Raw genomic sequence first — 13,621 nt, 5'->3', positions numbered from 1 at the left:
GCATTTGTGTAAATAGTGCCATAAGCAACAGTGTTGACATCCTTTCCACTTCCTCTCATATCATGAAACTCATCCTATATTGTGTTTATGTTGGTTGACCATGCATTGATCCATACTGCAGTACTTTCCTGCATTTCTGTATTTATTGGACAGTATAAAATAATGAAGTAATTCAATATTTCAGACAATCTGTCCTCGCTCGCACGCTAATCTCGAGGGTGTGTCGGCAGCGCCCCCTGTCGATGACTAATGTCTATGACGACAGAGAGAGAGGGAGAGAGAGCGATTAGATGAAATTTGAACTCAATAGGCGGTCCTTTATACGGTTGTATTTACGCTGTCACTCCCCAAAGAATGTGTGCGAAATCTCTCCAGACCCAATCCGTATGGACTTTTCTTTCTACCTTTTTATTCTTTTTTTAAAAGACGCGCTGAACACGCATTCTGTGCCTTCGCACTTCACTGACAACCTGTGACGGGATCATAGAAACGCGATTGCACTCTGGGGGAGTTGGAGCAAAAGTTTTGCAAGTCCGAAAGAGCTGCAGGAGAGCCAGGGAAAAGTAGAGGCCTGGTCGGAACAGCCGCGGGTCCATCTTCACACGCACGATGGAAAGCATCGCTCAGGTGAAGGGACCGAAAAGACGCGTAAATCTGTGGTTGAACCGAACACGTTTCGGACGCAGTTTGTGTCTGACATCATGTGTTTTCATTTCCGACCAGAAAGTGCTGACTTCAGGGTTCTCTCTGGATTTGGGTCCCCTGAAAGAACCTCTGGCATTCATCCGCTTGTTGGAATGGGTACGTTTATTTAAAACCCTCTCTGTTGTTGTTTTTAGTGGCTGCACAGCTTTGCTTTGAGCAACAATTGATGAATTGTCTAAGGGCGCTGGTCTCGTGATCCTCTGCAACCATATAAGTCATGCTTTTAAAGCGTTTCTAATACTGCGCGCGTGCGTGTGCAATAGAAACGTCGGACCGTTAACTGTTAAGAGTCACATGATTCATTTAACTTTCATTTTGTCAAAAACAGAACAAAGACGTCATGCTCCAGCCAAACTTGTGTTTGTCTATCGTATTTTTTTGAACACCAGTCAATTTGGTGATTAAGAAAGCACTTCCTGCCACACGTGTGTGCCACTAACGGAAGTGAAGTGTGTGCAGGCCAGTCAGTCAACCATGAAACATCCTCATTGTGCCCCAACTGTAGATCTTCTCCATATTTGCCTTTGCCACGACCGGAGGTTACCGTGGCGACGCCAGTATCAACATCCAGTGCAAAGGGAGAGCCAACGAAGAGATACAGGCACACTTTGACTACCCATTCAGGTGCGTTCCCCTCTCACAGCCCTTCACCTTGGACATACTGGACACTATGTGGTTCCACCTGTGTCTCCACAGGTTGTTGCAGTATCTGTGTAATATTCCTGACTGCAAAATCAACGGAACCACCGAGCCGGTCCGCTGCCTGTTAGGAGACCACTCGTCCCCAGCGCAGTTCTACGTGTGCGTCGGGGTGCTGGCCTTCCTCTACTGCACTGCTACCCTTGTGCTCTACCTGGGCTACCAACACGTTTACAAAAACTCCAGCCGCGCTCCCATCGTGGTACGTCTGTCTGAACGTTCCCTGTTTTTCTGCTGCACTGTTTAAATATTTGCACCTCAGTGCAAGACGCAGCAACTCGGTGATGGAAATCGAAGGCAAAGTTGCACCATTTGTATGAGCTGCTGTTAAAAATATCCCCGACACCACGAGTGTGCAATCTCATCTTGGCAAGGGGTGTTTACTTTTCTGGCTTTGTTGATATAATGTTTCATCTGCTGGGAGTTGCTGATTGGAATCCAACAGTCCACCTCCTGTCAGTATCCAGCGGAAAGGTTGCTACAGTGTGTTTAACAGAGTTGTGTAAATGAAACTGTTTCAAGGGTGTGGTTGCCCAAGAGCAACGGCAGCTCTGTCCTGAGTCCTGCTCCTAAGGAGCCGCTGGGGTGAGACTCCTGATTTGGTGTTGTTGATCTCTCAGGACCTCCTGCTCACATTTGCCTTCGCCTTCCTGTGGCTGACGTCATCCTCCGCTTGGGCCAAAGGTTTGTCCGACGTGAAGACGGCCACCAGTCCTGCCACCATTTTAACCTTTCTTGACGTCTGCAAGGATATCAACAACAAGTGCACGCCAGGCGCCGTGCCCCTCATGGGCCGTTTAAATGCATCTGTGGTAAGACTCTGTGAAGCGGTCTTTTCCTTAAATGGATCCCTGAATGTGTGTTTGACATTTTTGTCACTCTCCGGCAGATTTTCGGGTTTCTTAACCTCATTCTATGGAGCGGAAACTGTTGGTTCATCTTTAAGGAAACTTCTTTCCACAAATCAGCCAACCAGCCTGCAAATGCGGAGGGAGGTGTGAGGCATTCGTAAAGCTCTGAAACACTTGCTCAACTCTGCTGAAAGCTCTCTGTTCTGTAATGGATTCACTCACATTATTTCAAATGTATCCTGTTACACTCACATGATAAAAATCAAGGCACTGTAGCGGTTAAAGGCAGCACTTTGCCAGCTTGATGCTAAAATATTTGCATTATATTTTAATCACTAATTTCCCAAAGTACCTCAGGGCTGTTAAAATAGATACTTGATGCACATTCTTTGGAACCGCAGGCCTGGTCTGAAGACCAGGTAGCATTCTGGTTGCTAAGAATTAGCTTTAATAGTTCAACTGGCGTTAAAAATTGTGGATGTTAATTGGAGACATGATGACATTATCATTATGAGATTATTAGGTAAAAGCAATTTTATGAAATTTCTTTGGTTTGCTTTTTTAAAACCAGATTTTTTACCATTATTTCACTGTAGCAGCTATATGTGATGTTTATTTAGTTGAATGATATAACGGATGTAGCTGTTGCAGTTGTGCAGTAGAATTTGTATTACCTGACCTTGCCTGTTTTACCTGAAATCATTTATTAGATGTTTATTTTGCCCCGTTTATCTGATATTTTAAGTAAAAGCTCTCGGGTTGTTTTTTTTTTTAGATCACTTCAGTTGTAACCCTTCGGCCTCTTAACTGCAGATGTTTAACTTTTAAAAAGGAGAAATGTTTTTATACTTTTATTCTTTCTTTCTTGCTGGTTTATATTTTTAACCTGTGTGACCACATTAATGAGACTGGAGTTGCTCTTATAATCCAGAAAAAGGCTGTTACAAGAAATGTTGTGGTTGATTTAATGTGGGAGCTGGATTACACGCTTGTCTGACAAAGAATCAGGATTACAGCGTGATGATCCCCAGACAGAACATTCGTCTAGAAAAACATAAAGGTTTCATCAAGTTTTGTGATAGATCCAGAAAAATCTAGAATTTAAAACTTGGTCCAATTCAAATAAAACCAAACTAGTTCCACATCACAACTGAAAGTATGCGTATTCCTGAAATAAATGTTGACCAGTTTTTAAAAAAAAATTGATTTAAGTTACTATATAGATCACCGGAACGATCGCTGGATGCAAAAAAGAGAGTTTTTAACACATTAACTCATCCGATGGAACTGCGGGACCGGGCACGAGCACCGTCTCCTCGTGATCGCGCATCATTAGCAATGGCCGCCACGGATCGGCGAAATCCGAATCTCGACGATTTTGTCGGATTAAATTGGAGTTGTTGGGTAGACAAGGTGAATGTTTTAACGTCTGACGGTGAGTGGCGCTCCTTGTCCCGCAGCAGCGTCCCCAGGTTGTGGCATCTTTGGTCCTTTTGTTTCTTAATATTTGTTAGATTCACGGAGCCACAGAGAGAGCGACCCAAACAACAAAAGAGCCGCTGGGTCCTAGCGCAGTGCTTTATTTAGAACAACGGAACCGACTCAAACTTCGAGCATTTACACAGCTTGCTGCTAAACGGGAACTGAAAGAGCAGTTGAAAAGTAACAACACGCACTGTCATCACAAGATAGTGGCATTAAAGCGAAACACTGTGGTGTTGTTGTTGTGTTTGCAACTTTATTGACAGTCTTACAGTTGACAATGAACGATGCACGAGCGGAGGCCTTTTATTTAAGATTTATAGTTAAATAAATAAATACACTAAGCTAGAATAAAATCCCCTAGTACAGTGTGTTCTATGTAAGAGGGGGATCTTTTATTTTGGTAAATTATATGGATCAATAACTAAAACGTAAGAAATGACTGTTTTATCTGAAATTTTGCTAGAAGAAAGTAAATTGATAGAATCTGGACATATACACCTTATTTACTCAACAAATCATACAAAGCACACATAAATGACAGATGTGGGGCATTAAATATCAGAAAATCAAGGATATGGTTTAGAGATAGCCATATAAAGGAAGCTAAATGATACATTTACTGCATTTTGTAAAAGATTTTTCAACAAAAAAGTGGTTAATGTAAACTTAAATATTTACTGAACTTCTGTAACAATCAAACTAGCTATTAATTTATGCCTGCAGTACCGTTAGACCAACATGTAAGTAAAATAAGTTTATGGAAAGTCCTGTAGAGTGGATCTAGAATCTATCCATCCATCTATCCATCCATCCATCCATCCATCCATCCAGTTATTTATTTGTGTGTGTTTCATGTCACTGAAGACAACAGCAAATATGGGAGGAAAAACTCTGAGACTATGGCCCTCAGCAAAGAAGGTGAAGAGCAAAGACTAATGAATTGATGGATACAGTTTATGGAAACCAGTTCTGAATTTCACATGAACTCTGTCCCCTAAGCAGATATGCACATATACGGCCACTGTCCAGCACAGGATGACATCTACCTGGTGGTGTGCAGCCTCTGCAGACGTGTGATAAAGCCTCAAGCGTTTGAGAAGCACTGCGATCGCTGGCACGGCCCCCGCAGCACGAGGTGCAGCCAGTCGTCTAATTTGGCTCATCAGCAGGGGCCCCGCCCAGGCCCCTCCCTATGGAATCTTTCCTCCTCTAAAGAGACAACGAGAAATGGCAGGTGTCATGAAGCCAGCTCCCCCCACACAACGTTACCTGTCCACCAGCGAAGAACAGCAGAGACTCGCAAAGAGAACTCCAGGCACGAAGGGGTGAATGAGAAGACGATGCTACACACAACAGTCAGGCAATCAAGAGCCAGAACCTACAGCCGGATGCACAAAAACACCGACAGTAAGTCTTTTCTGTCACATGTCTGTATGTTGCAGCCTGTTGACTGTCTGTGTCCCACAGTTGCTCACTGATGCTGCTTTTCCCAACAGAGAGTAAATGTGACCTGAACGGACTCTGCAGAGTTCTGGATCCAGAAAAGAAGAGGAAGCCATGCAGCCAGGAGCCCATAAGCAATGTAACCTCTGCTGCTGGTGTCATTGCTGTTAATCATGCCTATGATAAATCATTGATAAATAAAACCGCTCTTTTTTTAGTCCCCTGTGTGGAGGATGAAGATGATTGATCCGCCAGTGAGGCAGAAAACGGCTTTAGAAGAGCAAAATATGGAGCGGCACCTTGTTAAGGCGAAGGTCAAAAGTCAATATTTGGAAGAGAAATCAACATCTGGAGCCAGTAAACACAACAGCTGCCATCACAGTGCCAGGTCCATTTTTGACTATAAACACATCTTGAGTAACCATAGCAATTTTTTTGGGCGGGAAATGAATGATAAAAGTCTCAGAAATAGATAAATAACAGACCTGGCAACCAGATGCCATCAAACCTCTTTTACCTTCACAGCAGGTGCAGGGATTCTCCACAAAGCTATCCAGAGGATGAAGGTAACAGCACTGTAGAGGTGGAGGTGCAGCTCCCCTATCCCTTCAACCAGAGCCTGCTGTCATGTGGGGAGGGGGAAGATGACAATGAGCACGAGGTCCCAGATCTCTCCTGGCACCCCAAACCTCTCGGGGTGAGTGTAGAATCACGTGGAAGGGAATTCTTTGTGGTTAAAATTGGTGTTGCGCTAACAGCAGGTTTACGCCGTTTTATACAAAGTCACAATGAGCTTTTCCCAACAGGCTTCTAAAAAATACTCATGTTTTATTGTTTATTCAAAACTGTGTTGTTGTTGTTTTGTTTGTTTTGTAGCTGTGCACGTTTGGATGCCGGACACTGGGTTGCAACATCTTTACCTTCGACCGCCGTTGGCAACATCTGCGGCTTGCCCTCAGTGCCATGTTGGAGCAGCATGTCAACACACATCTGTAGAAGTATGTCTGTCAGTGGCATTGCACACATTCTAGAAAACCACCCTGACTCTTTGGGGAAATTTTGATTTGGAATATAAACCAAATATTCTATAGTCTATATTATAGACTGATCAACGTCGTAAAATCATTTCGATGTAGTGCTTCAGGTTGCCGCTAGATGTCACCAGAGCTCCAGCTGGAGCCTAGTCCAGCTGCCGCTTAGGTGAAAGGCAGGGTAGCCAACTCAGACTCATCAGTTGACCTATTGCCCAAGAAAAGGTCTCTGGACTGTGGGAGGAAGTCAGAGAACCTATATTGAACCCACACAGGCACAGAGAGAACATCCAAACTCCACACAGAAAATCCCCCGTTGAACCTGAAATCTTCAGCCATTTTATATTGGACCTAATTGTTAAACGCCGACAAATATGTCAAGATATTGATAAAACCACCTGCATTCTCATCAACTGAATGCAACATGTGGTGCAGGTACATGGAAGTCACATACACACACACGCTTTAAACAGACAGCTTTAGTCTGTTAATAACACCAGTGTAAAAAAGTGATCTTTATTAAACAGACTTTTGTATATTTCTGTGCTTATAGCTACCGGTAGTTTGTCCAGGAGGGCCATGAGCAGCAGGATTGAACCGACCTAAAAATGTACACTTGCATCTGTTTGTGTTTTGACCTGATATGAGTCCTAATTCTCTTAAATTCCCGTCTCCTTTCAGGCCACACCGGCAGCTGTAGGATCAAGCATCAGGCCTGCTGCCTGAAACTGCTGGCTTGAGTGGAACAGAGTCTACCTCACTGGAACAACTTGTAACCAAACATAACACAGTACAGTTCTGATGGTACAAAACCACCTTTTCACAGGAGACAGCCATATCTTCTCTTCTCTCAAGGACCAGGAAATAGCACTTTCTTTTATGTCAGTTTCTGCAAGGCTCCACGTGAGGCACAAAGAAACCCTCTCTTCTTGCCTGGTCTTTTCTGCTAGGGTGTATAAGTCATTAAATGTTGTATTGAACTAGCAGGGCATTGTTAAAAAAGACCTTTCAAAGATAGTCACAGTGAAGGCCATAACTGTGCACGAGTCTTGTTGGGTCTATTGACTGTTTTCATGCACAATTACATCTTCTCATTTTTGTAAATAGATATCAGGAATAACTTTTATATTTAAGGAGTTTTTGCATTTTTCTAGCTCTAGATGTTTTTTGTTAGGTCTCTGAAATAAGAAATAAGATTCCTCAGCCTACTTGTCGTAGTGTCAAAATTAAATTAAAGCCATTAAAAATGATTCAGTCTTATCTATTTTTGGCTTTTATTTGATACTAAAGGCTCTTTGGGGTTATCACATTCATCCTATAATTTAATATTATAAATAATATCAAAGATGCTATTTAATGTCCATGTCTACAAAGGTGCAGTGCTCCATTCCATCACTAGGTGGTAGTAAAACTACAGTATCTGAGGTTGAATACGATTAATTTAAGGACCGTCATTCTAATCATGGTAAAGTTAAGATCACGTGTAACATCAAATCTTTTAACACATTACCCCACATATGTCCATTAGAAAACATTCAGCAGTGATCTTACTCTGAAAATTGCTTACTGTCGAAAATTAAAGCAATCCTTCTCATATTCAAGGTGCAGAAAAGAAAACACTGCTGGAACATGCTCGTGTAGCATAACTGCATGTGCAAACAGCATTAAAAAGAAGTGAAGAAAAAATGGAGGCAGCACAAGGTGTAAGTCTTCATAATTTATTTGCTTCCCAGGTTGCACCTATCCTGCAGTCACAAAGCATACCATGCACAGTCATTCCACTCAAGCTGCAAGACCGTTCTGCCAGCTGACCTTTGAAGCTGTGGTCAATAAACTCTGCTTCTGCTGCTGTAAAAGCTCCATCATTGCAGCAGCAAAAGAGGCTGCAAGCTTTTAGCCCCCACAACCTCAGAAATGTTTGATTTCTCTTAACTGCTACCACCCAGTAATGGAGTCGGATGCATGTCGGGCATTCAGAAGCCATCCGCTTCCCTGCTTGGAGAGATTTTGACGATTAGAGAAGATTTAGTGTACCATTACTGCAACTACAACCCAAATTTTGAGTCATGGAGCCATGAATCTGGCTTCGATCAATGATGTAACATCCCACTGTACCCACGTACGTCTCCTTATGTCACCTAACACGTCAGCCAGATTGATAAAGCACCATCTCTTTGATTTTACTTATGGCTTTATGAGTCAAAGTCAACTGGCAGTAAATAAATGGCGGCTACATACTGTCAGGCTGACTCTTCAGTGGTTTCAACACCCCCTCCACACAGTCTCTGACACCTCTCCAGTATATGTCATATACCTTTAAATCATATTCTTCAAGTGTAAAATACATCCTATATTGATAAAAAACTAAACCCTGCCCCTCCTAAAAAATAATCCTTTATGTCAAAACTTATATGTTGAACGAGGAACAGAAGCACAGCGGCAGATGAACGTCAATGGACCACGTTAGATTATACAAGAATACACTCTGTACACTGAGAACACTGGGGTACACAACTAACCAAGTACTGTACACAGAAAAGTGAGTCCAATATATACGTCATATAAATATACATGTATAGGAAGGCAGATTTGCTTTGGAGAGAACAAGCTGGAAATGTCAATGGTCATCATCTGGAAATAACTCACTTTTATTTATAGAATTTGGTAGTTTTCGTGCTGCGGACAGATAAAATTACAATTTTGTGTGAATGCGGCCAGTGTGCATCGGCGCTAAACCTGTCATCGGGTTTGTCTTGAGATATTTTTTGCCGCTCTGCATCCCTCCACCTGATATTCCTGATATATGTGTGAGGAATTGGAGTGATTCACGCAGCACTTCTCCGATGAGTGCGACTTCCTTTTTTGCACCCACGCAGAAAATGCTGCGGTGCAAAACTGTGAATATAACATCGATTTGGCGTAAAGAACCCGCTCGACACCCAGGAATGTGTTCATTTTGACATTTGAGAGCAGTAGAGGGGAAATGTGCACGTTAGCGGAAGTCTGAATCATTCTTAAATCTGATCATTTCGAACCAAATTATAGGAAAAGTATTGGATATTACTGTAAACGGGTGAAAGCTCCGGGCATTTCCCCTCATAAACAGGCTACTTAAAGGGCATCACATTCATCGCCCGGCTGCTGCTTGATTGCTTTTGAACTGGAGTACAGACAGAGTTACACAAACAAAGCATCTGGGCAGTGTGCTTCCAGGGAGCCGGTGAGAACAGCTCTGTGCTGCTGTGACTCACGCCAACGGGCCGATTCCCGTCCTGCTACAAAGACACGGAATGCAAAAACAGAGGCCGCATCCCATAAAAGACACAAATCGCATTTACAATGAGTTGGCCTCGTCTCACCAGGACGCAAGATGGAAAATACACGACAGATTCAATTAGAACTGGATAAAGGAAGAGGATGATTTGAGGTTACGTATCATCCAATATTAGCTACTCACTCCTAAATTGCCATCACCAGCATGATATATTACTGCCACATCCTGAACCCTGCTGCTTTAGTGAAGCGGTCTAACGTTTACATGCTACCACAGCGTACAGCTCTTCTACGGCTACATTTATCACTGGCCGACCGTCATCCATCGGAGCAAAACTCAAGATCGACAATTTACATCTACATGGAAGTGACAGAGAGTGGCTTGTTTTTGAAGAAGGTCAGTTAGATATTTGGGGCAGTGATAGGAAATGGAGTTAATAGGACGGAGCTAAATTTAAGTTACTCACATCTATTCCCGACCGGGCCTTCGGAGGTCAAACACACCTGTGGATATCATAAATTGAGATGTGATGATGGGACAAAAATGCACTTCTGCACTTGGAGACGTCACGTGTTTATAAGCCTCGTGAGCTGTAATACTACTACTATGACTCATTTACAATATAAACAACCATCACTACACTTATGACAAGGCAAACATGTAACAATCAGTCTAACTGACTACTTCTTACCGTCACTAACGAAGTAGGATGGAAATTATATCCTTAGGGATAATTACAGTGTGTGAATCTACATTTTCTTTGGGCCATGGAGATCCTGACGGGTCCCTTTGTGGTGGTTATCGCATGCTGTTGGACACAAATGGAACCCACCACTATCGTTACATTAGATGCACTATGTCCCGGGTTTTAAGTAATAAATATGATTATGAGCCATATGTGTTTTTTAAAAATCTATTTCCCTCACACGCTTTAGTGGTTAGTTGATCGCTTCCTGAGTGCTGATACTAACATTTTATTTTATTCTTTTACTCCCTTAGTGTTCCAGAACTGTTCCAGGTGTTGCATCACTTCACAGTATGAATATTAAGTGCTACAGATTAAGATGCTGGAAAAGTCTTGTGCCTGTCAACAATAGGCCCGTTTTTCTTTTCGTAATCCTTTTTGGCGTTCCCATTTTCTTCCCGTGAACACAAATAAATACCTTTCCTCTCTTTCCTCCGCCAAGGTCCCAGTCACATGCCAAGTCAGTGGTGGATGTATACGCTGTGTGTACATTAACTGCCACCTCACACCACCATGGGCGTGTCTGAGAAGACAGAACTGATGGACTCTGCTACCGACTTCTTCCTCTTGGATTTCATGAGAGACCCGGTCTCAGCATCTGGGTCGTCCGCGTCCTCGTTCCCATTCGGGTTGAGTTTTCCATTCTGACCTTGCGAGTCCTTCGAGTCTATGAAGGCCACGTGCCTGTTTAACTCCGCCTTGGGGTCCCCGTGGGTGGGCGTCACGCTGAGCATGGACGAGTGGATGCTGTCCTCGCCCCGAGCCTTGCCTTTGTTGGGGCAGCAGAAACAGCGGCAGGGCGTGAGGTAAAGGTACATGAGCACCAGCACCACGCTGGCGAGGCAGCCCACTAGGGTGGTGTAGGCTGTGTTCAGGGTCTCGCCGCCCCCGTGCATGGTGAAGTTGTGGACCTTCAGCACCATGTAGATTGTCTCGTTGAAGGCCTCGTTCGTCGCAAAGCAGGTGTAGGTCCCCGAGTCCTCGGACCTCACCGGGCTGATCCGCAGGTTGCCGTCTGGCAAGACTCTGGCCGTCTGATTACTTCTGGGCATTACCACCATGTTATCAGGTAACGTCCAGGTCTTCAGCATGTCCCTGTGTTTGGTGTCACACTTCAGGGTCAGCGTCTGCTCCAGAAAAGCCTCTTCGCCCGCCTCTACGAAGGTGCTGCAGTTCATACTGTCCCCGCTCAGGTCGAAAATGCCGACTTGGGCCTTTTGCGGTCCTGGCAAGACGCACGTGTGCTCATCTTTGAAGTCCACAGCCGAGTTCAGCTTTCGGATGTACCAGTGGGCGAGGAGTGTGTAGAGATCACAGTGACACAGAAGAGGGTTGTTGTGGAAATAAAGGCCAGTTTTGATGTAGGCGGGGAGGACCTGAAGCTCACCAATGGGTAGAGTCTTTATCTTGTTGGAGGACACGTCCAGGAGACTCAGTTTCTCCAGGCGAGACTTCTCCTTGACCAGCTCCAGTGGAAAACGGGAGATTTGGTTCTGGCTAAGGTAGAGCTTCTGAAGCTTGATCATGGTGACGAACGCCGTGCGGTCAATCTGGGTGATTTTGTTATTGTAGAGTAGGAGGACCTCCAGGTTGACCAGCGGCTCAAAGACAAACTCATCCAGCTGCTGCAAGCTGTTGGAGGACAGGTCCAAGTAGCGCAGGTGCTTCACGTACACAAATGCTTCCGAAGAGAGGAAACTAAGATTGTTGTGGCTGAGGAGCAGGTTATGGAGCTTCCACAGTTTCACAGGGGTCCACTCGGACCTCAGCCGCGTGATCTCATTGTAGCTGAGATCCAGCACGGTGGTGTACGTGGGCAGACCCGTCGGGACCGAGGTCAGGTTCATCTTGGAACAGCTGACGATGTTAGAGGCGCAGATGCACGTTTTGTGGCAGTTGAGGGCGGAAGCCGTTGCCCCTGGAAGCCAGACGAGAGTCAGGCAGAGGCAGAGGGCCCATCTCAGACACCAACTCCACGGAGCTGACAGGCTGTCACCTGTCCTGGCGAAGGGCTGCAGCATCCTACACGTTAGTTTAAATCCCAAAGACGTTGATTACAATCCTGCTTTCAGGGAACGACATGGAAAAGGAGTTGAACTCCAGGGCATCTGAAGAGAAAATGTACATAATTAATACGATAGATAGATGGATAGATAGATAGATAGATAGATAGATAGATAGATAGATAGATAGATGTGTTTTAACACGCTTAAAAGTCACACTATAAATGAATAAGAAAAAGAAGACATTGAACTCTATAAATGCGCCTCTTTTAACACGCTTATCCACATTTTTACAAGTAAAAGCTCAATATGCAAATCAAGAAGGTGCAGCCACAGTAGAGGGAGCGTGCACTCTGGACTTACTGGAAGGTCCACCAACACGCTCCCTAAAACCACAATAATTCCTGTTTAATCATGAAACCAGCCTCCTTCTTCGCGTCTGCAGGCCCGCAGAAGGTGATCCGAATGCGCAAACTTTCCCAGTTGCGGCAAACGTCTTTACCAACCCAAAAAAAAGCAAAAACAACAACAGCAACAAACAGTCACACACGCACTGGCTGCGTTCACGCCAACCATGTGCATTCCCGCCCGGGAAAGTCGCGGGCAGCCTTCCTCCAGGGTGCTGCAGCGCCGCTGCACCATTCTGCGCGAAAACAAACGGGGCACAACATGGAAACGTGAAGGAAAACTGCGTGTGCCGCCTACCTTCAATGCAGCGACCCCGTATCTCATTAGAAGCCGCTCCTCGCCTGCTTCCAAGTGTGTTCAGTATGAATGAGCCCGGCTGCTGCGGAGGACAGCCGCGGATGAGAGGGAGAGGGGCGACAAGAGATGCATTCAGAAAACAAACCCTGATCCGCGCCACATCCAACGCGCGGTGCAAAATTACGCCAAAACCGATTACGTAAAGCGCAAACAAAACGCGCCCCTTTGACGACAGACACTCATCCACGCTTGGCTCTAATTGCAGATGTCTTTGCTTTTCTAAGAGGAATATCTCGAGAGTGTCCACGACAGCCTCCACCTTCCGCACGCAACTGACGCAGTTTCCGCAGGTCCTGCTGCCGTTGAGCAAATTAGGAGCAGCCGGTGGCTGACAGGCTTCTCTGAGGCTCCTCGCACGCACGCACGCACGGCGCAGCTCTGCTGCTGCAGCCGCTGCAGTGGTTGACGTGTAACTGGATGGAGGTCGTGCGTTCAAACCGAGAAGGAGCAATTTACCGAGCGCCTGCAGAAAGATGCGCTGCGGTGACAGTAAACGCGCCCTTTCAGTGGGAAATTACCCGGTTTTCTTCATAAAGATTCATCAGAAAACATCAGCTCCGTTTGTGAGGATTCGTGATTTAGTCGTCGGAGTTCAATTAAAACAATCAAGTGGACGAGAA

The 13,621-nt window shown here is 44.8% G+C and overlaps 3 protein-coding genes across 8 annotated transcripts; 2 read left to right on the top strand and 1 right to left on the bottom strand.

Annotated features, from left to right (window-relative positions):
• The first annotated feature begins 306 nt into the window (after nucleotides 1–306).
• sypl2b (synaptophysin-like 2b) lies at nucleotides 307–3,405 on the top strand. The gene is made up of 6 exons (XM_057040486.1): nucleotides 307–627; nucleotides 724–801; nucleotides 1,211–1,329; nucleotides 1,402–1,606; nucleotides 2,025–2,216; nucleotides 2,294–3,405. The coding sequence occupies exons 1-6, from the start codon at nucleotides 610–612 to the stop codon at nucleotides 2,414–2,416; spliced, it is 735 nt and encodes a 244-aa protein (XP_056896466.1). The 5' UTR covers nucleotides 307–609; the 3' UTR covers nucleotides 2,417–3,405.
• Nucleotides 3,406–3,536: 131 nt separating this feature from the next.
• On the top strand, nucleotides 3,537–7,474 carry atxn7l2b (ataxin 7-like 2b). 5 transcript variants are annotated; one of them, XR_008951658.1, is made up of 8 exons: nucleotides 3,537–3,690; nucleotides 4,605–4,658; nucleotides 4,740–5,147; nucleotides 5,237–5,322; nucleotides 5,402–5,571; nucleotides 5,709–5,880; nucleotides 6,060–6,649; nucleotides 6,896–7,474. XR_008951658.1 is itself a non-coding variant. In XM_057040483.1 (8 exons), exons 1-7 carry the CDS (start codon nucleotides 3,537–3,539, stop codon nucleotides 6,177–6,179), a joined length of 1,161 nt encoding a protein of 386 aa, XP_056896463.1. In that variant the 3' UTR covers nucleotides 6,180–6,181; nucleotides 6,896–7,474. The 5 variants fall into 5 exon arrangements, 4 of the variants coding, with proteins under 4 accessions (XP_056896463.1, XP_056896462.1, XP_056896465.1 ...); XM_057040483.1 differs by having other exon boundaries at nucleotides 4,743–5,147; nucleotides 6,060–6,181; XM_057040482.1 differs by having other exon boundaries at nucleotides 6,060–6,181.
• Nucleotides 7,475–7,918: 444 nt separating this feature from the next.
• On the bottom strand, nucleotides 7,919–13,511 carry amigo1 (adhesion molecule with Ig-like domain 1). Of its 2 annotated transcripts, none has more exons than XM_057040480.1 (2): nucleotides 12,942–13,511; nucleotides 7,919–12,341 (listed from the first exon to the last, which is right to left on the bottom strand). In XM_057040480.1, exon 2 carries the CDS (start codon nucleotides 12,252–12,254, stop codon nucleotides 10,737–10,739), a length of 1,518 nt encoding a protein of 505 aa, XP_056896460.1. In that variant the 5' UTR covers nucleotides 12,255–12,341; nucleotides 12,942–13,511; the 3' UTR covers nucleotides 7,919–10,736. The 2 variants fall into 2 exon arrangements, with proteins under 2 accessions (XP_056896460.1, XP_056896461.1); XM_057040481.1 differs by lacking the exon at nucleotides 12,942–13,511 and adding an exon at nucleotides 12,600–12,897.
• Nucleotides 13,512–13,621: the final 110 nt, after the last annotated feature.

This window comes from Takifugu flavidus, chromosome 8 (genome assembly GCF_003711565.1).
Source record: "Takifugu flavidus isolate HTHZ2018 chromosome 8, ASM371156v2, whole genome shotgun sequence".
In the NCBI taxonomy this organism is placed as follows: Eukaryota; Metazoa; Chordata; class Actinopteri; order Tetraodontiformes; family Tetraodontidae; genus Takifugu; species Takifugu flavidus.
The sequence above is the reverse complement of the archived record's forward strand: the minus strand, read 5'-3'. Positions and strand labels throughout refer to the sequence as shown.